The sequence below is a fragment of the Orbicella franksi genome, chromosome 8 (genome assembly GCF_964199315.1).
Source record: "Orbicella franksi chromosome 8, jaOrbFran1.1, whole genome shotgun sequence".
NCBI classification, from domain to species: Eukaryota; Metazoa; Cnidaria; class Anthozoa; order Scleractinia; family Merulinidae; genus Orbicella; species Orbicella franksi.
Genome location: NC_138152.1, coordinates 7,906,393 through 7,930,946, shown reverse-complemented (window position 1 = coordinate 7,930,946; position 24,554 = coordinate 7,906,393). Strand labels below are relative to the sequence as shown.

Sequence of the window (24,554 nt, the reverse complement as noted above, 5' to 3'; positions counted from 1 at the left end):
CATGACATGTACAATGTAGCTTGCTAATCCCGAAATTATGAAAAGCGTTTAATGAACAATTTATGTTTAACATTTGTAAGGAAAATAAAGAAGCTGTTCCAGTAGAGAACCTTTGTTCTCTGTTGAAAGATGAAGAATTTATAAAGTTAGATTAGACGTGTGGAAAACTGAGTGTTCGGCCCATCCTTTATCCTCAGGTTGTCGATCAGCTTTGTTTTCTACAAGAAGAACTATGACTTGTATGTATCTTTTTATAGAGCTCATGATTGAAATACTTATTAAATCATGAGCATTCTCGTTAAGATGTTTTAACTAAAGAAGATGATTACGGTAAAAGTGACATACATCTGCCTGATATTCAAGCAGTTTCTCCCAACTGCTACATGTGAAAATGTATGTCAGTAAACTACTGAGGAGAACAGCATATGGTTGATTAAAACTATATTAAAAAAAAATGCATGTGGGCAAATTTGAAAGAGAGTTATGAAGTTTTAGCTTCACCACGCTTCTCAAAGCTGGGTTTACGTCGACGGGTTTTCAACACCCTAGTGCCAGTTTTATGCTTTTCTACTTGCGTCCAATGGAAGGAAAAAAGCTTTTAGCGATAATAAAGCTTTTGTTTTGACGAGCATGCCACATCTTGCAGAAAAGTTCAGTACAGGCCTCAAGCTCCGTTTAGTTATATAATGTTAATGAGGTTCATGTTTCTCTATATGATGTTATTTTTTAAACAGGAAAGGCCAGGAAAACGCCATTCTTCTTTACTTTGAGAAGCCTTTCGAGTAGGCAGCAATTTTTTTTACTTCATAGGCACTTTAAAGGCTACGCAGCTTGCAAATTTTAGCAAGTAATTTAAGCATACATGAACATTTCGTTGCTTGCAAGCAAACTTGTGACTTAGCTCATCTGTCGTTAGGAGACGTTCAAATTAATGGTAAAATTCAGCTAATTTATTGGCAGCTCGTACTCGTCTCAATATATTCGTTCGTTCGTCTATTTGGCATTCATTCATTCAGAAGAGATGATATTACGGTGGCAAACAAGGTGGACGTACTTAAGAAACCCCGCGTACGAAAACTTCAAGATCATTTGACGTTTTTTTTTTTTTCTTTTTTGGAACGAAAATGTCAGAGAAAATAGCTTACTGGTCTTGAATTATGACCTGCTTGTTAAAAGTTAATTTTGGGAAGATATTTAAAACAGTCGCACAGAAGTTTGCAATACCATGTAAATAATCTGGGTACATTTTTTTTTTTTACTGTTTGTTACTCGAACTTCTGGTGTATTCCTTCTTTATACCACATTGGACACTGATGTTGGGACACTGGGCACCTCGAAGTCGTAATTTAGTGGTAATTAGGGAAGAACGTAAATTAAAATCGACTTTTAAAAGTGCGAGGGGCGGCATGTTTTTTTTTAATCTATCCGTCCTCGAGATGAAGCGTAAATTCTCACTACTAATCATCATACATTTATTAGTAATTGTCCTTGTGAGGATTTGGTGTTACATCAATATAATAGCCACATTGTTCTTGCCACCTGTTTATGCAGACAGCATATTAATATTCTGATAAGGAAAGAGGTGCCTATTAGCTTTTCAAGTTTTGTTCAAAAAATAATAGGTTTAGAACTTGCGTTTTTCCCAGTTCATAGAAAAAGGAGGAACCGTTCCTTCGAATTATTAGCTTCTGTTTGGTCGACTATTAGGGCTGATTATTTTTTTAAGAAGAAGTTTCGTGCAACAAGACAGAAAATAGGTTGCCAAGGAAATTGCTAATTATACGGACACGAAAACTTTGTTAAATCTGCATCATGAACGTATTTCTTTTAGGTACAGTTGTATGTATGGCAAATTTAAACGATAGTGGGTCTTCGTCTCTGGCAGGATTGGCATTTAATTCCATAATATTTTTACCCTTGCGTCAAGACCTCTTGCGTCAACCTCCGCTGAGAGAGTTATTTCAAATTAGCGGTAGGTAAACATCATGATCAGAGCCATTTTCTTCATTACACTGTTAATAAGAATATAATAAAATTTGATGTTCCTATTTAGTTTCTTTTTATACACTTTTTTCGGATACTTTCGCGAGATTTTTTTCGAGTTATGTGTTTCTATCGGATTATGGAAGTAAACCTTCTTACAAGTACGAGCTGAAAAACCGAACAAATAAATAATAGAACAGATTTCTGTTGCTTGCGCAAATTGGCCTGCATTGCGGGTGGTTTTAAACAAACGGTAGCAAATTAACTTCCTCTAGCATGCAATTTGAATTACAGGCTAAGAAAAGGTAGGGAACATTATGCTTCTTTCGCTAAGAAACCAACTATTTTAATTCAAAGCATCGATTATGTACATATGATACAAAGTAAAATTATGTTCACGTCAGAAGATAAGAAAATTAAAGTAATTTGATAATTTGATAACTGAATTAATACAATTTCGACGTTGTCTACAAGACTTAAAAGGATCGAGTGATTGTTCAAGGATTTACGGTAAGCACCTCAAGTTAACTGTTAGACACACTTTTTCCAATGAAGAGGAAAATACTCAGCATCAACCTTTTATCAAGTAAACACAGCTTTATTTTTTTTCTACTGCTGTCGGTTTCGTTTCATATTTTACAGGGAAAGCTGCTGACTTAAGAGCCGCTTCACTTCTTCGTTCTAGATTTTGACAATGCATCATTTTTTTTAGAATGAATTGGTTATGAGCACAAATGCGTATAGCATTTAATCACATCACTTCCAAATCTACGGCTATTCGGAGATCATCAGCGACCGTCTTGGCTCCCGATTCAAACAAAAGACTTAAAACCATAACCCTTGATCTCGAAGAGAAGCAGATGGCTTGCTAAGATGTCATTTAAATTACAAAATTGGTCAGAATATCATGACATTAACAGTCTGTGCAACGCTTGATTTTCTTTATTCTCGTCACATGTCCGCACTTAACAAGATTAATACACTACGGCGGAGAGATATGGGGCTGACTTTGCGTAAGACCGAATAGAAAAGGTTTGATGTGAATTCGAACAAATTAGGTATAATTTCTGCCTATCGATTCGTTTTCCAAATTATCAAGAATCCTTTAACAGCCACTTTTATCTTAACTAAAGAAAACTTAATTAAGATACTATCTATATAAATTACAAAGCAGGTAAATAGTACATTTTCAAACTCACCCTGCGCTCGAGTTGGACAGAGGATTACTGAAATCCATGGCACGAAAACGAAAAGCAGAGAAACACTCATTCTTAAATTGCGACGGATGTCTTTATCTAATCACTCTCAGATAGAAGTCAATATAATATCGAATAATCACCAGTGATGTCTAGTCGAATTATGCTGAAACAAAAGCTAACAACGACTAATGAAAGATGGCATGATATGACTCACAGTTAAAACCACGCTTTGATGTCAGACATAAGCCAATCATGTCACTTTTTCGCGTGACGGATGACTCAGCAGACCACAGCTCGTCTATGCTTTAATTCTGTTCTAACTGCACATTTGTAATAAGGAAAGAGGATACTGTTATTTAATTAATTCGTTTACCAAGGTTGGCTGGATATGTCTAAAGGATAGCCTTTCTTGTGTAAATGTGAACTTTTTCTTTATTCGAAATAAAAGACGTAGGTAAGCTAATTCACTGTCTTGAAGCGATATTAAAATAGATTTTCTGCAGTTAAATCTTAGATCACAGAAGAAAATAAACTTCAAAAATTCCGGTTTTAGTTATCACAAATAACTACGCGCACGATGACGCAGCTTCAGATTCTCGCTATTTCTTCTTATCGCATCAAGCTTCTTGATTGGTATACTCTCATTAGTACCATATCCTCACTGCATACTCATTACCTCATCGCATAAGATTAAGTTATGGGAAGAGTCCGCGACTGATGAGGCAGTAGGCATGTAATGAGGATATGAGCAAATAGAAGCTTGGTCAACCACCACCAGGGGATCGAGGTGGGCGGGTCGCAAAAGACGACTGTCTTTGTGGAGTACAGGTCGAAAAGAGCACGCTTCAAGCGGACATGCAGACCAAATATAAACTCCAAATGGCGCAAAGCATTACCGACGCCACCAGCACGGGCGAAAACGGGGGAATGTTATGGAATAACAGCATGTTTTGCAATGAGCTAATTAACTATGCAGTGAGAATAGTTTGAATGTTATTTTTGTGAACTGGATGGCTTATCAAGTTGGTATCGTTAATGATTTCCCTTTTTCATCCGGCGTGTTGTACCTGAATATATTTCATTTTAAATGATAAATTCTCGATGTTGAATACCCAGAGGAGTTACGGAATATTGGGAATAAAAGGTGCTCAAATCAATAAGGTTTACAACGCAAGATCTTCTAGTCAGAGCTTACACTTTTTCATAATATCATAAAACTATTGCAATTTTGCTCCTTGACATCAGGTGTCTGTTGATAATTCCCAGACAGCACTTGTTCCCTTAAAATAATCCAAAATTATACCTTTTTCCATGTAACAGGACAAGCTCGCCCTCTTGTTCCCGAAAATATCTTTAAGTCTAGATCTCCAATAGGTGAAGAAAGCGGAAGATACAGATTGTCAAGTAGACGTAGTTTAGCTAAACCCCACGTTGTCAATATAGAATAAATTGTGATCATTATGCGACCAGTGTTTATATTCACAGTTTGACTTCTTCATTCTTAAAATAGTTCATATTTTTATTGAATAAGAATTCGCGAAAGGGTTGTGAGAGAAACAGAGCACTGTCAGGGCTAGAGACAAATTGAGGTAGAGGGAAGATGCTGCGGCCCTATATGCCACGTGGCATATAGTGGACAGTTATTAGTTATGTAGTTTACGGGGCAGGTCGATACCGTTGCCCGGAGTGTGGCCGTCACCTTGTCAAAAGGTGCGAGTTGGGGCGTTCAACGTATGTGTGAACCAGTACAGCCAGTCAGTCATTCACCAGTTGCCTGGCACTAAGATGGACCACATCTCTGTAAACGTTGTTGTAGGCCTCCGTCGGTCAGGGTTGACCATGGGTAGCATCCTAGTTGTCTACTTGGCTGGAGCACCGGTGTCTGTGGCTGTGGAGGCCGATGCGGGAGTGACAGTCTGTATTGCAGAGGCTGCATTTGTGTTCTGTCTCTGGTCTGTCGAGGCTGTCGCTTTGTTTTCTGCGGACCCGCCTCTCTGTGGCGGCGTGTCAGCTTCTCCTCCCCTGATTTTAGGTGTTTGGTCAGGGCTTCTCTCCACTTGGACCGTTGGACCGGTCTGTAAACGTGCTTCCACTATAAACCCTTCACGAGACACCCCCATAAAACGAAGAGGATTCAGTTAATTTAGTTCTCACCTGCAGTCATGGACAAAAGTCTTGAGAAAAATTTGCGCTCTTGGCGCTTTTGCACACACGGCAGACAATAGTCGCGAGCGAAAACAACTTTACCTGCTTAGCCTTCCCCCTCCCCCACCCTACCTACAATGTGTAATTTGGCCTGAGTTTTAACATTGTATTTAGTAGGGAGGAGAGAATAGCAACGCCTCTTTATAAGAATTGCAGCGCTTTTTCAAACTTCAGTGAAAAAGATAAAAGAGAAACACGGACAAGCACGTTGAATTAAATCAGTCTCCCAAGGGTTTTTGTCCACCATTGCTGTTCTTGATTTGTTTTCTAACGGTTTTCATCCTTATTTTCCTAAATTCTTGGTTCCAGACCTCGCACCAGTTGACCGCGCACTTAAATTTTATTACGGCCGCCACACAACACAAAATACGAGCGATGAAGATAAGCTTACATTTCTCTTCAAATCTTAAATTTGCTAACCCTGAGAAAAAAAGATTACGGCCCATCCGATTGATACGGTGTTGTCGTTTTAATTTCTTATACGGTGAAAAAAAGTCGTTATGAATAAATCTAAGCGTCACCTTAGAAGTGCAAAGACGAGGGAACAATGCAGTTGTAAAAACGGTCCACTGCATTTCAGATCGGAAAACAGTTTCCCTAAAACTTTGCCCATTGAACTGTCTTGGACCATAAGTAGAAGTAATAATTGCAGTCAGACAGCCTTTCTCACTGGAGACGGCATCGAATATATATTCCAGAAAAGGGATTTATAATTCCGAAAACTCTATGAGATTGTAAATATATACAGTGAAAATTTTTATGAACGTTAACATTTTGTGTCTCCAAGCCTTTAATTTGGAGCCAGAAAATGGATATCACGCGTCCGGCAACTTATTTGCATGTAGTTCGTCGAGTGTCTCAGGTAGAAAAATAGTAGTGCAATTTTGAAGAAAATACTGTAAGTTGTTCCTCGTGAGATTGAACCCTGAATTCTCGAGCTAAGTATTCAAAGAGGCCACAACAATTTTAGCGTTGTCTAAAGTTTTGTTAGTTGCGAAGAAAAAGACTATCTGATATCGTTTCGTTTTAGTAGGACAGTTTTGACTGGCGCTCTTACTGTGGGCTTAGTCTCCGTATGCAAAATTAACAACAGGGAACGAGAACGCTACTAATCAGAAGTTTTTAAAATGAGCAAAACTATAGCTATACACGTGCGTTATAATTCTTTGTACATTTCTTTGCCGCCCTCTACAAAACAAGAAATTGAAATGACCAAGTTCTGCGTAGCCTGAGGGACGGAATCAACGACGGCTAATTTATGGTATTTCCATTTGAACTTGAAAGCTGTCATTGCATATTTAGTGTGAGCAGGTTTTTAGAGCCATTGGCGAACTGAGCAGATCTAAACAACTAGGAATTTCGCTGGTAAACAATAAGCTCAGTTTTCACCAGGCATCGTCCTCGGCGTTGCCCTCTTCGTCGTTGGTAAAGCTATTCAGGGAGCTTTAGCAATGACGACAGCGACGCCGAGGACGATGCCTCGTAGAAAATGTATTTATATTTTATCTTCGAATATTGCAACTGTGTAAATCTGTTCAGTACGCCTATCGGTCTAAAACCTTGCTCAGGCCAAACATGCACCGACAGCTTTCAATTCTTAAAGAAGGTACGAAAAATTGGCCATTTCACGTCGCTGTTTTGTAGAGAACGGCAAAGAAATGTACATAGATTTATAAGAGCCGCCGCATATTAGCCGATTTTTTGTCGGCCGACAAAATATCTTCACTTGTCGGCTAGTGTGCGGTGAATTCAGACAAGTCTGCAACAAGATCGGGGCTTGTCAGGCAATTTTATCTGACAACGCGAGATCTAAAAACAATTTGTCGGGCCTTTTCGGCTAGTGTGCAGTGGACGAAGACAATTTGACGGGGCTCGCGCGCGCCTCAACCAAGTAGAAAATGTCATGAGAGTCACGTCAGCGTAAGAGGCGCCATCTTGATTTTAAATGACTCAGCCCCAAGCCTCGGCTGGTGTGCAGGAAGCTGATGGTCCGACAAATTTTAACCCGATTTGACCGCGACAAAAAATTTGCAGTTCAACAACAAAAAAATCGGGTAGTGTGCGGCAGCCGTAATGCACGTGCACAGGATGATTGTTTTCATCATTAAATCTTTTGTTTTGGTGACGCCCTCGTTGCCGTCGCCGTCGTGGTTTGCTAAAGCTCCCTATAATAATCAATATCTTGTTTAGGGACGCTCCCGTTGCAGTTGCCCTCGTGGTTTTTTAAGCTCCTTAATAGATAGCCAACGAAGCTGTGATCAGCTCATATCCAACAAGCGTGATTGAAGTAATTGTTTTCTTAAAAATAGCCCCCACAATAATATAGAAAACTAAAGTAAAATGAGAATAAAAACGACCCAAACAATTACGCGTGCGCTTGACATATTTGTAGAGCAGGGTGTAATGGCTCTTGCTGTCTAATCACTCTGCAGTGAAACGAAAACAAAATAATTTCTAACGTAGTACAAGTAAAAAAAAAACCAGTCTTGTAGGAGGGGGCATCTTGTTTATTGATCAAACATAAACAGCCTTAGCATAGTTTATTGTTATAAACATAAGCAGCCTTAGGATACTTATTAATACAACAAATGTGCTAAACAAAAAATATATATATATACCAAAAACAAAATTTCCAGAATGGAGTGATCAAAAACGGAGACGCCGTCGAGTGACAACTCCTAACGGACAAACTTCTTAAATAGCAGCTTTTTAGCATAATTACGTAGCCTGCACAGAAACGAATCTACATCCTGGTCCACAACTAACAACGTGAACAATTATGATGGATAACCCTATGAAAACTCTTAAATTGCAGTAAACACTGATCGGGATTTTAACTGTCACGAAACTGAATTAGGGACACAGCGATAAATTTGAAATAAAACTTTAAAAAATTAACCGTCGTGGTTCACGTTACAACAATACAATACAATAACTTTATTCATATAGCGAGTATATACAAAGTTCTATATCGCTTTACAGTCATGAAAATAAAACTAAACACGTTCCCCAGACAACGCAGAATTTAGTCATTTCACGTTGTTTTTCAGAGGACGGTAGAGAAATGTACCTAAAATTATAACGCGCGTGCACAACCATTGTTCTGCTCATTAAACTTTTTGTTTAGCGACGTACCCGGTGCCGTTGCCGTCGTGATTTTCTTAAACTCCCTATTTAATTGAGTAAGACCGTTGATTGAAATATTAGTTGATCTAGGCCCCTTCACAATCTGTTTTCAGTGCGTTTTCCGGAAATGATGCGTGTTCAATGATGTGTCTTTTTACTGAAAAGGTATGAAAAGCTTTACGTCCACGCTACTATTTTCGTAGCACATTCCTCGTCCACACAAATTCATGCTAAAACGCTCTAAGAGGTTAATACGTGAAGAGTATTGTAAATACACAACCATTATCTGCGCCTACGATGTTATGTGAATGTCGCTAACATTTCCAAAAGGATCTATTTTCGCTGTCCACACTAATGCGATTGATACTGGCCAATTTTTAATTTATGTTGCAACGTCAAACGACGTCACACATCGAGCGCGCGCGCCAAGTGAGACATGAGTAAGTAGGGCTCGGTGCTGGTTGCGTTAACTTCACCTACAGTTTACTGTCTTAATGGTCGGTGACCCCCTCTTTTCTTTTCATAGATCGCCTCAATAGCTGACTTTCTCCTAAGGTGAACAAACCCCAGAAAAAAAAGCCGTAAGTGAGAAGTGGCAAATATTTCGCCTGTTTTCCTCTCGAGCGACCGAAGTTTTGTTCGAAGGAACTACATCAGCTGTGTTGAATTGAGTATGTACGTTTACTTGGTCTAAAGTTCACTAATGTTGCTTATTTTGTTGCCGATAGGCACACGCTAAAACTGTTTAAAATAACAGAAGCTTCTTAAACTCAGGGTGTCCAATGCGCCTTATTTCGAAACGATGCATGATGACCCCCACCATTCTTTACCTTACCGCATGGCAAGTTTTCGTTAAAAAAAAAAAAAAAAAAAAAAACCTCGACGTAGGAATGAGCGCGAACGTCGTTAAATATATTCACTCTGTAAAAGCGTGTATCCGATGACAACTGACGACCAGTATTCTTAATCGTCATAGCGTGGAATGCGATATTGGGCGAAAAACTCCCATCAGCTGGAATGGGGAATTCACTTCCGTTAATAAAGTTAAAAAAATTAAGCTAATAAAGTAAAATTTAAAAACTACTATACGCAACGCTAAGAATAAAGTTAAATTTCAAATTTTAAAGATTTAGAAATTTAAAATATGTTCAAAAACTCTTCTCTAGCAAGTTTAAGGCGCGAATTCTTTTTTTTTTTTTTTTCGTTTTTTGGCCATCTTCTCATGCCTTCGATCTTATCCATCTCATTTCTTCAAGAAAAGTCAAACTTTAAGTTCTTTTTTCATTTTTCCTGTTCTACAATTAGACATACCAAAGTTGGGGGATAACTTGAAAACCTAACGGTTCATGTAGCCTCCAGTCTCATTAAAAAAAAAAAAAAAAAAGTGAATAAAACAGTTACCTTATTTGAACAACCTTTCCTGAATTTAAACATAACGTAACTATATAGCGATCTTCGTAATGACGAAAAAATATAAAGATGTTTTTATATTGTTATCAATATGAACAAATCGAATTCCCTGGCATGGTTTATTTTTGTAACCTTTTTAGTCAAGGCAAAACACGTCAGAGAAAACGGCCAGACACACTTTCTCGTTCCCTTTATGAGAAGCCTGACTTCGTACCCAATCAACTCGAAAGCGAGAAGAGCTTTTGCTTCTCTGTTAGTGATTATTTGATATTAGTAAAATGGTTTTTCATCATCTAACCCGGAAGGAAAACTGGACAATATCTAAATACTAAGCAATCTGCTATACTGCCACTGCTACGGCTACTACTCTTTCTGCAACTACAACTGCTGCTCTACTGCTACAGCTTCTGCTTCTGCTACTGCTACTGCTACTGCCACTGCTTCTACTGCTGCTGCCACTGCATCTGCTACTGCTACTCCTACTACTACTGCTACTGCTACTGCTACTGCTACTGCTACTGCTACTGCTACTGCTACTGCTACTGCTACTGCTACTGCTACTGCTACTGCTACTGCTACTGCTACTGCTACTGCTACTGCTACTGCTACTGCTACTGCTACTGCTACTGCTACTGCTACTGCTACTGCTACTGCTACTGCTACTGCTACTGCTACTGCTACTGCTACTGCTACTGCTACTGCTACTGCTACTGCTACTGCTACTGCTACTGCTACTGCTACTGCTACTGCTACTGCTACTGCTACTGCTACTGCTACTGCTACTGCTACTGCTACTGCTACTGCTACTGCTACTGCTACTGCTACTGCTACTGCTACTGCTACTGCTACTGCTACTGCTACTGCTACTGCTACTGCTACTGCTACTGCTACTGCTACTGCTACTGCTACTGCTACTGCTACTGCTACTGCTACTGCTACTGCTACTGCTACTGCTACTGCTACTGCTACTGCTACTGCTACTGCTACTGCTACTGCTACTGCTACTGCTACTGCTACTGCTACTGCTACTGCTACTGCTACTGCTACTGCTACTGCTACTGCTACTGCTACTGCTACTGCTACTGCTACTGCTACTGCTACTGCTACTGCTACTGCTACAGATCCTGCTCCTGCGCTCCTGCTACTACTTCTACCACTGCTGCTACCACTGATATTGCTACTTGCTGCTGTTGCGGCTACTGCCACTACGCGAACTACTGCTGCTGCTATTACTTCTGCTGTTTGTACTGCTGCTTCTACCGCTACCGCTGCGGGACTGGAAAAAGGTAGAAGCACTCGCCTGCAACTCGTGTTTCCACAGTAACTCGCGTTCGGCCAACGAAACACAAGCAATGTTTTCTATTTAACTACTGAGTTAGCTAATGAGTTCGAAATATCTCGCATAATCGAGCCATAATCTAATTGTTTAAGTATAAATTCTCTTGTCGGTCATAAAGTTATCTAAATCCTCTGCACTGACGCTTGGAAAACGCGAAGAAGTGGTCGCCATTTTGTTAACAACCGCACACGATTAGGCTACTTTTTATCTACATAATAAATAGTTGATAGCGTAGCCAACAAGAGAATGGTATATCGCTGGTGTTAGTAAATAGATTTTTACTAATTCTCAATTGTACCTTTTCAAAGGGAAAAAGGATATAGTTCTTGATCCAATTTTATAAATCTATAACTCATACAAAGCTCAATACAAACTCTCACAATACTCTCTGGATACCTATTTAGTGTATTTGCTTGGTTTAGTCGGTCCCACAGTATCGGAGATTACATGTAGGAGTAGGCAACAACATGTAGACGAAGTAGGAACTACAATTTTTTATGTGAATGAATATATATTCGGCGCAACAATTAGTCATGCCGTTTTCTGTTACGCCTTCTGGTGACAAGGGTTTGTATTTAACATTCAACATCCAGGATATCGAATGTGACATCTAAAGGTTGCTGGACACTTTGGGTTGGTAATCTTGTTCCTGCAACTCCTTGAAAACGATACCAGCTGCCATTGCTGGACAGCGATTGATAACTGTCACACAATGGATTATCCGGAGATTCTTCGTTGTTAATATTTTTATCAGAACTGTTTAGAGTTTCGTATTAATGGCATGGATCAACTAAAGGGAAAAACAAACACCAAAATTGAGAAAAGAGAGTGAGTTAAATTACTCTATGCATAAACTGTGAACTTCATTTCATCATCGCACGTACAGTTTGTTTCCTATTTAATTTTGATGGTATAAAAGAATTGGTTCATAGCGGAGCTTCAGCTCGCGAAGTGCATCAGAGGAGCACCATGGGTAGAGAGTTTTACTAAACTATCAGGGCAAGAAAATTTGGTTATAACGTCCCCGTAAGAGCAAGCGAGCGACCATCCGCGTACAGACATTGCGGGAGAAAATCACATGGATCAACTAGAAAAATCAAACGTGTCTGGTGTGTTTAGAGACTTTAAGAAACGGTAAAAACGGTAAAATGTGGTTGATTCATTGATCAATCAAAAACATTAGTTCATTTCACTCTTCGCAAATTTTGCTTGGCGTTTCTTCCCGGAAGATTCACACTGAAGCGAATTGCCAAATTGCGGTAAGCGACTCTTTGTTGTAGAAACCTTCGTCGCGTTTTCTATAAAAACTGTGACGTTGCTTCGACGAGATATGTTCAATAGGATTTGTAAATTCTTCCTGATTTGATCATGAAACCATGCTGTGAGACACTTAATAAATTTATTTTTTGTTTTGATTCCGCTTATTCCTAAATAATGACACTTGAGTTGCATGCTTTGTTGTAAGTTCAGTTGTTTAAGGTGCATATTGTAAACAAATAGTTTTCTCTCGGTTTTCACCGATACAAAACTCATGTCTAAAAATAATAAAACTGTATTTGTAAATACTGTCAGGCGAGTTTTGCTAGTTGCGAACGTAACAGGATTTGTTATATTTGACGCTTGCATATTTTGTTAGACTACCAGTAGCCCCTCTTTCGCTTTGTCCGTCGTGGGTGACGCGATAGAAAACCGCGAGAAGAAAATCGCCGCGCGAGTTCACGCGGCCATTTTTTTTTCTGGCGGTTTATTTACGGTCTCGCTCGACGGACTAAGCGGAAGAGGGACTATTCGTGGTCTAATGCTGTGTTTACTAAGTATGGAGATTTCCTCAATTTATTCGGCTCGCTAAAATGCTCGAGAAAATGTATTTACATGTCAAATATAGCTAGGGTCGACGACTGCAAAGCCCTTGGCAAAAATAATCAGTATTCAAATTGCGCTTCAGGTTTTTACCGCCTTCTCGAGCGTGGGTAAATGGACAATCACCTACGCGAAAAAATGGCTAATCGAATGAAAGAAGTCCTTACTAGACAAGAGCCAATGGATTGAAAGGTAATTAAAATGTAATAAGATGTGGAGTGTTTACCTGTACAAGTTTGCCTATTGTCGTTGCTTACGTATCCAAAATCACAGGAGCAGTTGAATGACCCTCGGTATTACTGCACCCAGAATTCGGTTTGTTTTCACAGGTATGGCTTCCGGTAGCACACTCGTCGATATCTGAAAGGTGCGATCGAATGCAAATATTGGTGGTCGAATGATTCAAATCAGAGGAACCGTGATAGCATTAGGACTTGACATGCTGCTAACATTTTATGCCTTCTGTGGCCTCTACAGCTTTACATCGTCGACCTATGCTATTGGCGAGTCAAGACACCTTACTCTCACTTCTTTTCTCCACAAGGGATTATAAATGTGTACAGGAGAATCGTTGACACCACTTGACGCAATGTTACCGCCATTAATCCACACAGGAATAACATGCTGTCAAAATACTATTTCTCTTTTGTTTGCTTGTCTGTTTGTCCTGCTGGCTTCCGTGCTGATTAGGTTTGCATAGGCTGACGTGAAGTCAATGAATCTCAACCATTTCTCGACATAAAATATCCTAAGATATACTGTTATATACAGACAATAAACATACCTGTGCAATTATGTCCATCTCCAGAGTATCCGCCTTTACAAGAGCAGTTATACCCTCCATTGGTGTTGTGGCATTTGTGAGAACCTCATTTGCATTCATCAACATCTAAAATGAAGGTAAAATATGACGGGGAAATTCGTCTACAAGATTCCCATTGTGAACTATTTTCAACTGAGAAATATGTGATTTTCAGTCTTGATATGTGTATGTAGAGATCTTACATATACATACACTGTAAATAAAATGAAAACTGTCAGCTGTGACAACATATTTAACATATTTAACACTCTTCTTAAGTCCAATGGCACAATCAATAAAATGATATATTATTAACAATCTTTACATTGAAAAAAGATTTAGTAATAATTGGTGAATGTCTCTTTTTAGTTTTCTGATTTTTAAAATTCAATCCTAGAAAAATTCAATTTTATCTTTTCTTGTTCATTTATTGGGGAAAATCGAGAATCTGCAAGCATCGTATGTAAATTTTGTTTGATCTGCAGGGGTATGTACTGGGACTTATTGGTGTTTAATTTCACATGGAGCGCTGCAGTTTATGGCATATGAGGAACTTAAGAAGGGCCACAGCCAGTACTTTGGAACACCAATCAATAAGAAACTGGTAAATAAATGTCATTGTTTTAATATGTGTTTGAAACCTTAAGACTAAGATTGAAGCAAAGGTACTCCAACAAAACATGCAAGCAGACATTCAAACACTCTGTGAAAATATGTCTGCAGTGCGTACATGTGTGGCTTACAAGCTTATTACTTGCAAGGAGGATAAAACTGAATTATCTTGAAAAAATGAAATACACCAAGGCTAGAATAGGTGCTAATAAATGTCCTTTAATGGATTCCAAAAATAAAATAACACTTCACTCCCAACTCAAAAGTTAACCTAGCATATACATGTAGGTCAGTGATACTAGAAGCTGTGATACGTTTTAGAGAATAGTATATACATGTAAATCTGTTAATGTAGAGGCTGAAATACACTGTAATGCATTTAGAATCTGACTCAATTATTACATTTTTCCTAGAACTCCACAGAATATCTTGTAATGGCTTCATTGTCAAAAAATGTTTGCCGCCACTGCAACATATCCCTATCAAGTGGTCAGGTCAAGGCTTCACGTAAGGACTGATGAGGGATTGTTTAATCTCATTCAAAATGGTGCAACAATTCCCATGTAAAGCTTTTTAGACCAGAAGGCGTTTCAAGAGCAGTGGGTCATGGCTTTGTAGGACTGGTAACCAGTCAAGAGGAGGTTACCAATGTGTGGTGTTCAACTGTTGAACGAAGCTATTTGAGCTACATGTACAGCAAAATCATTGCAGTTTTTAGCTATTTGTCCTTCGCTTATTGCAATTTAATGTTCAGGCGTTTAAAGTAAGTGCTGGTAAAGTAAGGAGGGGTTGGAGGTGGGCGGGAACTCCCATTCGCTTAGGGGTGCTCAAGTAAATTAAGGCAAGGGCCTCCAGTTATTCACCCGGAAAGTTAGGGGGTAGTGTATCTTTTGAAGCTTTAGTTGTAGCAGCATGAAACTTTGCCAGGTCAAAAGGTTGACAGTTTGTGTCAATTTCGAATGTCGAAAATATGCAAATTAGGTCACGTGGTCTCTTCAAGTCAAATAATCTCTTTTGTTAAATGGGAACACTTTTCTTGTGTCCTTAAACTTTGATGTTAGTTTCATGAGTTTAGGGTCATTAGATACATCGTTTCTGCGCTTGGAAAAGTTAAGATACGTAAATAGGAACTTTTAAAAAGACAAATCACTTTTAGTGGGGGACTGGGTACTAGTAGAAGAAACCGTTTATTTCCAGAAATAATGAACTATTCAACAATTGCCAAGCACAGTTCCTTTGCTGTTGTCATTAGGACTTATCCCGTACCAGTTCTGTTGAAGCCTTCTTTTTGCAAACTGTTCCCATTTTTGCTTAAAGATTTTCCACGTTTTTTGGCCGTATCAAGTCACGTGACCTAATTTGCATAAGTTTGACAATTCAAAAATAATCACTTTAGAGGATGTATTTGTCTCCCAAAAGTTTATGTTGTTATGAACTAAGCCTCAGAACGTAGACCACCCCCTAACTGTTTTGAGGAAAATAATTGCTGACCCATGCCTTAATTTTCCTGAGTGGAAATCACGGATTTTGGTTTCACTTAAGATGCTTAAGACAAAACGGCACTATTTTTGGCCGTCAGAGTATCTTTTAGGGTGCACTCTCGAGAAGAAATACAAACAGAAAAGTAACAAGAAAAATGCTGTCATTTCCGTTTTAAATGGTATCTTTTGGCGGTCGAATAAAGTTCCAGCCACGCGTCATGGGAAGAACAGACCTTATTTTAAAGAACAGATTCAAAAGATGGCGGTATTTGCTGAGAGGAGGGCTCTATGTTAAGTCACGATACCTGAACTGGACTATCGCAATTGTCAAATTTCTAATTTTAAGAATCAGTACACCATGGCCGAGTACAAAGGAGCAGTGGACATGGTACGAAAAACGTTTAGGTGAGAGTCGAGTCGAGATCTCTTACTCAGCGAGAAACAATGAAATTAAATAGTAAATGGTTATTGTGTTCGACTTAGGCTAAGAGTGGATGACTCAGTTGACTGTCTTTAAGTTGTACTGTCCTTTCTCAGTGTTTGCCACGTCCTCTAACAAATTGTTGAGCAGTGTGGCTAGGGGCGTCTTCAGTAGAACAACAAGGGAAGGGACTCCTCCCTTACCCCTCACGCCTAAAAAGATATAAGGCCCAAAAAACTGAAAGTCCCTCCCCCCGCCCCCGCCTCGTTATTGGAGCCAGAAGGGGTCCAATCCTTACTCCACGGCCTAAGCGAGCAAGAGAGGTCCATCTCAACTTCGCTTTCCCATTGATTACAACGTCTGTGTTAATAGATCAGTAATGCGTAGTTAATGAAATTTTCGGCGCTATGCGGCTTGGAGTAAAAGTTCCTGAATTTCCAAATCCAGGCAAATGGTACGGAAATGTCCTACCAAAGTCTCTGGAAATTTCCAAAATTTTTAAATTTTTGAAAAGCGAACCGGCATTCAACTAAGAAATTGGAAAATGCTGCAAGCAAAATAAAATGAAACGGAAATCCACGGGGAGAAACTCGACAAAATTTGAGCATACCAAAATCTGGAAATTCTGAAAAATGCTGTTCCACTCGGGAATTGTCGGTCTGGAAATTCAAACCGAAATTTGGGATGTAGTGGAAAGCACCCTCCATCTAAATGTATTTATACAACCGACACTCTTAGGAAGTAGAGAATTATTCGTATTACTTGTCAGTATTAGGCGAGGGACGCGTTTTCAAACCCAGCAGGTGTCTTAAGCTTGACTGGGTCATGCGAGACGTGTCACAGTTATATCATTGTCCCCTTAGCAGCCTGCTGACATCTTCCTTCGTGTTCCCTTTCAAAATTCTAGATACGAAGGGGTGAAAGGATTTTACAAGGGACTGGTTCCTAATGTTCTGAGGTAAGATGAATTTTTGACATAAACGATAATCCCAAATTACCACAATTACCACTACGTCTGAGAACATGCATTCTTGTTTGCGTCTTCCCGCGTTGTTGTCAAATCCCAGTAATAGGGACCAGGATTGCAGTTTTGGTCATTCTTGCTGGCGTGACGGTATCTGTGATGTGTTATTTATATCTGCGACTCGTATTCAGGAATTGCTGTGCAGCTCAAATCGTGAGCCGCAATGTTTACTGTCTGTCGTGCAGCCTTACGTAACTCAAATAAGATACTAGTTGTAAGGTAAACAACAAAATTAAATAGCACTCAGGTGATAAAGCTTGCGGAGCCGCCTCATTCGAAAACCCAAAAACCCAGCGGGAAAAATTGGGAACGAATTGCAGTGCAAGTACATCAACCTCTGCGGGTTAGAGGTAATTAAAGCATTCACAGACCTTCAGATATAAACTAGTGCTAATAAAATTTCAAAATAGAAAAGCTGAGATCCATGCTTAACAACTGTCAAACCAACCTTAAAACAAGACTCAATAAATCAGTCTTAAGCGACACACGTGCATATCATACCAACAGAAAAATATTTACTTTCTCCTTCTGTCACTGTCATGTACAGTTTAGTTCCTCCGAAATCGAATGGCAAATACATTAATTCCCACTTTTAAGGTTTCATTTATTGATTTTAATATATATATATATATTTTAAACAGCATTTAACTCGTGAACGTACGGTTGGGAATCCTTCTGCGATAGAGGGCCAGACTGTCAACATCAAGAATTTGCGAACGGGACTTTGGGCGTGATGCTCAACGAGTTTGCCTTTGAATTCTAAAGGTCTCTGAAGAGTCTCTTGGCCGAGACGAAACGCCGCGTCAGACTAGCCACGAACATTTCACAAGTATTTGACAATGTTTAATTTGATAATCCAAATGCCTTACGTTATAGTCCTCTATGTTGCTGCATATTATACTCGACTTGTTCTTGCTTGTCGCGAAATTACCTCTTCATACTTTGTAAATAGGCAACTGATCAGCCTCCTGCTAGTCGCAGTACAGCGTGCATGTTAGACTTCTGTAGAGCACCATGGAACAGATACGCAAAAGTATCTACATTACTCGGGTGTCCGTATTAACCGGGTTCTCGTAATAGACTTAACGAACACATGTTTTGTCGATGTGTAAATAAATCATAACTTTATTTCATAGTGCCAATGTATTTAGCTTAACAGAGCTAATAGAGGACGCTCTAAATTACAATTTATTGTAACAGAAAAAATGGCAAAAAGTATTGAGTATAAACCTATCTTATCTAAAATTATATATATATATATATATATATATATATATATATATAAATTTACTGAATTAAAATCTACTTCCAAAATATCTATTCAATCTATGTAACTGAAGAACAAACATGCAAATGTCTCGCACTCAATTTAAAGTTCCCTTCTCAAGTGCAAGGGCGTCAATACTCATTTATTATAGTAAGTTTAGTGAAATTACAAGCTTTCGTTTTCTAACAGATTAGTATTGGTACATAATTATGAAAACTGCAGTGCTCAGATAACCAGTGTCTGTAAAACGCGGTCAAGAACTTGTCGCTTGAGATAGAGAAAAATGTCCGTTGTCGCTATTAAGCGGTGTCTTTCTCTTATCTCCTTATGTCCTTGTCATTATTATTGACCACAGCGGGAAAAAAACAAAACAAAACAAAACAAAAAAAAAAAAAACAACACCAAAAATAACTTAGTTGAGGTTTGACTGAGCTTCAGAGTTTGCGTGTTTTTGAAAGGCGCAATAATTCAACGACTCTTTCACTTGACGTGTTTAACAATGACAGTGAAGAATGATCATCGCAGTGAGTTTTCCGATTTAAGCAATTGGAAAGAGGAAGCCTAAAAAAAAAAAAATCAAGGCTTCAACAGGATTCGATTCTGTGACCTTCGCGATACCGGTGCGATGCTCTACCCAACTGAGCTATGAAGTATGTGTGGCTTCATAGCTCAGTTGGTAGAACATCGCAGCGGTATCACGGAGGTCACGGGTTCGAATCCCGTTGACGTTCTGATTTTTTTCAGGCTTCTTCTTTCCAATTGCTTAAATTGGAAAATTTACTGCGACGATCATTCTTCACTTTCATCTACAACCGCAGTTCAAATATGAGTTATTTCATATATACTTCACGTGGTTAACAATGTTTCAAACAAAAACACCAGTGAAAGAAAGAGCAAAAATAATTAAATGTTACAAGCAAACACAGACAATAAAGCAGCACGATGGAAAATGAAACAAAAACAAAACAAACAAACAAAGGAAACAAGCAAACATTAAAACAAGATAACAAGCATGCAAACTAGGAAACAGACATCAAAACAAGCAAACGAACAAACAAGCAAAGTAACAAACATAAACAAACAAACAAACACGAAAACTAGGAAACACGAAAAAAAGATATTACCAACAAACAAGCCAACTCGAAACTAAATTGTGAAGTCAATAAACAATCAAAGAAGCAACTAGCAAGTGTCTGTCCTTATTATTAAATAATTTTTTGTTTTTGTTTTTCAGAGTGACTCCAGCTTGTGCGCTTACCTTTATGGTGTGCGAAAACGTAATTCACACTCTAATGCCGTCCAGTTAGCATCGAGGGAATTAGTAATGAAATAGAAAAATGCCAGAGCAGTCTGAACGATGTTCTTTATACCTCAAATGTTCCAACTGGATTCTTGGTTTGAGGAAAAGGATTTAGTTGGAAGTGGCAATCGTTCAGGAATAATCTAGAAATGGCTGCATACTTTTTTTACCGCATTGTGATATTACAGAACAGCTACACTGTAGCTGTTCTGTTTTCCACGGTAAAAAAACTCTCAAGAGACATTGTAATGGAGCTGGAATTTCGTCCGGTTTGATGCAACAACAAGCCTTATTGCTTGATGCATGTTCTTATTGGTCGTTCCTTGGTTACGTGCTTGATTAACAACTTGAGTCTGGTATGGTCGACTCAGGCTGAATGTTATCAATCTTGACATTGAACGATCTTTGGAATGCCTCTAAATTAGTATTATTAGTAAAGTGTTGTACATGATATACCTCATTCCGCGCGGCATCATTCGAGTGAGTGTGGAGTCACGTGTACTATAGTACAGTGATAGCCCACGTATAAGAACCTGAATTTTTCAATTTAGCCTAAATAGGTTCTTATGTGGAGGGGGCTTAAAATAAAAATTTTAGCCTAACAGGTTCTTATACGTGGGCTATTACTGTACTACAGTTGTATAGCAAGAATACAGCTGGTAATAAAAATAAAAAAGAAGAAAATTCATTAAAAAAAAAAATCATGCGCAGCTTGCACTCTCCCCTTCGAAAACGCAAGGGAGACAGAGAACAAAGAAAAAAATCTAGCTGTAAAGAAGATATTTTGACCAAAAATTGTTAACCTCGTGACCCTCAACCCCCATGATTTCTACAACATGAAACAATCTGTGTAGAAATACTTGTACTTGTAAAGTCCAACATTGAGGGATCACCCCATGATATAATATTGTCTTTAATAAGCCTTTTTCGCTTGGGCGGTTTGTTTTCCTATTACAGACCACGTGATATTCTCTAGAGAATTGTTCTTTTATCCATCTAAAAATTATTTATTCACATACACGGGACAATTTGAATATTTGAGGGGAAGAATTCTCAAGAGTATTATCACGTGGTCTGAAATGGGGCAACAAACCGCCCACTCGGAAAAGGTCTAATGCTAGGTAAATTTCTTCTGTAGTTCCATTTGCTTGTTTTTCGGGTGCCCGGGCCTGTTAGTAATCGCGATGTCTAGGTATTACAGTAACGTCATTTGTAACTGGATTAGTCAGTGCTGCAGTAACGGGCGTTACAATCCCGTACGTTACCCAACTTGTAGATGTAGTAGGAGCTGCAGTTCTTTACTTAAATGGGGAAGAATGGGTCACAACAGCCAAACTTATTGATGTAGACGTTTCTTGTGACTTTACCCTCAGCCACTGTAGGATGACTACCATTCAACCAGATAGGAAAGTTTGCATCACAATGGTTCATCGGTGGACATGCTGTCACCATTTTTGTGCCTGCAGCTCCCTGGAAGCGATACCAGCCATTGAGTGTGTTGTCACATTTGGCGTTTGTTGTTACGTAGTCATGTTTTCTGTCTGCATCTGAGAGATTTTGGTATTTTTGCCAGTGACATACATCATCTAAAGAAAATACACAAATGTGTAAATAAATATGTGATAAACGTAATTAAGAATTGATTCATGCTTTAGCGTGGATCATAAAGCTGCTAGATGCGCAGTCGAGAGAAACTCTAGCGTCTTTAATGCTCTCCGATTTTTCGTTTGGCGTATGAAATACAAAAAAAAAAAAGGAACTAAATTTCCATTAGTGTAAATCACGTGAAATAGGAAGAGGTGCACTAAGAGAACATTTTCGTATTCTCAGTATTGGACTGGAACTGCAATCATGGAAAAATTGTGTTGGAAAATAATCTTAACTGTTATATCTACAGAATGAGTGTCCGCCTCATTCCCCCTTTCAATGTTGGAAAATGGTCTAATGCAAACTTGTGTTGGACTTAAGTGTTATGTCAACATTACACAGGGGTAGGGAGGGGCAAAATGCGAAAAGAATGACGATTCCTAACGCTTGTGACCATGGCTGTAGCTTGCAATGGAGGCTCGTGTGGGGGAATATCATCAAAAGGAGATTAAAGTCATTTGCATTTGAAAATACTCCCCGCATTAGCCGCAGTCGCAAGCTGCAATCATGGACAAAAGTCTTGTGACAAATTTGCACTTTTGGCGCTTTTGCTCACACGCCAGAGGCGAATACAACTTCACCTGCCTAACCTCGCCCCCCACCTCCCATACAATGTTGAAAACTAGTACCTGCAATTTCACATGATTTTCAACATTGCGTTGGGTGGGAAGGGGGAACAGCAACGGGTTTTTAAAGGATATAGCAGCGTTTTTTTCTTCTTCTTCTTTTTGTCAAACGTCAGTTCTAAAACACAGATAATTTGTTATATTACATAAGTGTCCCATGGACTTTTGTCAACGATTGTAGTTCCAGTCCAACACCGAGAATACGAAAATGAGGTGTGTCTTACACATAATGGGGGATGGAGCGGATAGCAACTCCTTACGGACAGGTTGTAACTAGTTTTAAGCAACGTAAGGATACTCATGTTATGAACCAAATTATATTGCACCTTCACAGGTTGCACCGTTCTTTACGAATCCATCTTTACACTTGCAATAGTACGATCCATTCGTATTACTGCACACAGAGTTAGCAACGGCAGCACATGGGTTGTCCTGTGCATCACACTCATTGATATCTGGGAGATAGAATGTGATATAATTGTTATATTTAAGCCAACGGTCAAAAATGTGATTTTTTCCGTCGGTTTTCTAACCTAACGGTTTTTGAAACTGACTCTGTGTGTTAAGCATGGTGGGTCATGTTCTGCTATTTTTTCCTCACTCGCACCCCGACCGTAGTGCAAGGGAGGAGTAGGTGGACAGAAGCACCCTCTGGGTTTTCGTTGTAGTAAGACATGGAAAGTCATTTTTAGCATAATAATATCTCTTGGCTTGCTTAAAAGTTCCTACAAGATAAGATGTTTTTTTGTTTCTCTTGTTACGACTCAAGATATCTTTTATACCTACCGTTTTCGCAGTTTTCGCCCTCAAAACCAGGACTGCACACACATCGATATTTCTTACTTGTAAAATCGGACAGACAAGTTGCGTTGTTTTGGCACTTCTCCTGGGGCTTTCCACAATGATTCTAAATCAAAGTAACAAAAATTAGTTAGGTTATTCTTACTAATTTTCGCGAGAATCTGGGAGCTGCATTTCGCGATTGCAGGAAAACAAATTTCACAAGTACATTTAATTTCACAGCTTTCCCATTGTTTTAATCTCCCAGTTCCTTATCCGAGGATCCCGTTTCCCCAGAAGTAGCCTACAAATGGAAATTTTATGACTGTACTAAAGAGGTTTTTGTGAATTTACAAGCTAAAGATGACGGTGAATCGCAGGAAGAATGCTAATTAGTTGAAAGCAAGACCACATAAAGACTGGATATTTTCAGGGAAAAATAATCAACCGATAACCAACGAACCCGTGACTAAACATCATTTAAAATTAGCCAAGGATTATTTCTTACATAATCTGGTGTTAAAGTTCCCATATTTTTTCGCGCTCTCAGTTTTTTCGCGAGTATTAATTTTCGTGATTTTTTCCGAATTTTAAGACTCGCAAAAAACGCTCGCGAAATTAGCTACGGTAATCAATTTACGAAGTCAAGTAATTGCCTCATCAAGTGTTATTTGATCTTTCTCGACGTACTTTTGCGATTTTTAATGTTCTTTTCTCAACATCATATCCTGAAGTCGCGAAATAAAACCTCGCGAAATTAAGAACGCGCAAGGTTAAGTACGAATGAGGTATCTTCGAATGACATGATATAGCTCTTCTTTACTTTTTAAACTGAAATTCTGTTACCCGACAAAATGCGGAAGAAAAAGGAGGTATTATTAAACACAACCCGAGTGTGATCTAAGCCATTTCATTTGTGATAAAATACTGGGATATTTTGGGCGTATCGCCTAATTCTAACCAAAATTTACATGAAACCTATAACGAGAACGACTCTTTAGCCTCTTGTTGCAGTACAGTATCTTATATCGATCGCAATATTCTAAAATTGATTGGCGGTTAGCTCCACAAACTTCAAGCTTCCGGTGTTTGTTTTTCCTGCATGACTAGAAAGATACTACTCGTGTTTGAAACAAAAGAAGTCGCCTAATAAATTTCTGTTTATCAACAGACTGCAATAATCAGTGAAAAAAGGGTTAAAATCAGTTGGCCAAACGTTAACTGTGTCATAAGCTGTGGGATAATTCGTTACAAATGTATACGCTGGTTGGATATGTATAGGCCAGCATTATCCTGCAATTGTCTTCTCTCTTATATTGTTTTCTTTTCAACTATAGACTTTTGCCAACCCCAACCACTTCCTCCCTACAAGGATGAATTGTGTTCTCTTCCGAGTCCTGCTCACTTCTTGTCTCTGGCTTAAGGCCTGCTTGTTCTCATTACTTGTTCAAGCCTCAAACGTTTGTGAGTGA

General features: G+C 38.9%; 2 protein-coding genes and 1 pseudogene across 3 annotated transcripts in view; 1 reads left to right on the top strand and 2 right to left on the bottom strand.

The window, feature by feature from the left end:
- The window catches only part of LOC145495511 (uromodulin-like), a 214,892-nt gene that overhangs the window by 114,524 nt on the left and 75,814 nt on the right, over positions 1 to 24,554 (bottom strand). The window lies entirely within an intron of this gene.
- On the top strand, positions 14,422 to 20,162 carry LOC145495568 (solute carrier family 25 member 32-like; annotated as a pseudogene). Its single transcript, XR_014050439.1, has 5 exons — positions 14,422 to 14,528; positions 14,950 to 15,043; positions 16,364 to 16,422; positions 17,346 to 17,396; positions 19,964 to 20,162. The product of XR_014050439.1 is annotated as a solute carrier family 25 member 32-like (transcript).
- LOC145495624 (uncharacterized) overlaps positions 22,472 to 24,554 on the bottom strand; it is a 28,310-nt gene continuing 26,227 nt past the window's right edge. Inside the window, exon 3 of the mRNA XM_081475250.1 lies at positions 22,472 to 23,209. Within this exon, the coding sequence (XP_081331376.1) occupies positions 23,060 to 23,209 (150 nt within the window). The 3' untranslated portion in view covers positions 22,472 to 23,059. The remainder of the gene's footprint in view (positions 23,210 to 24,554) is intronic.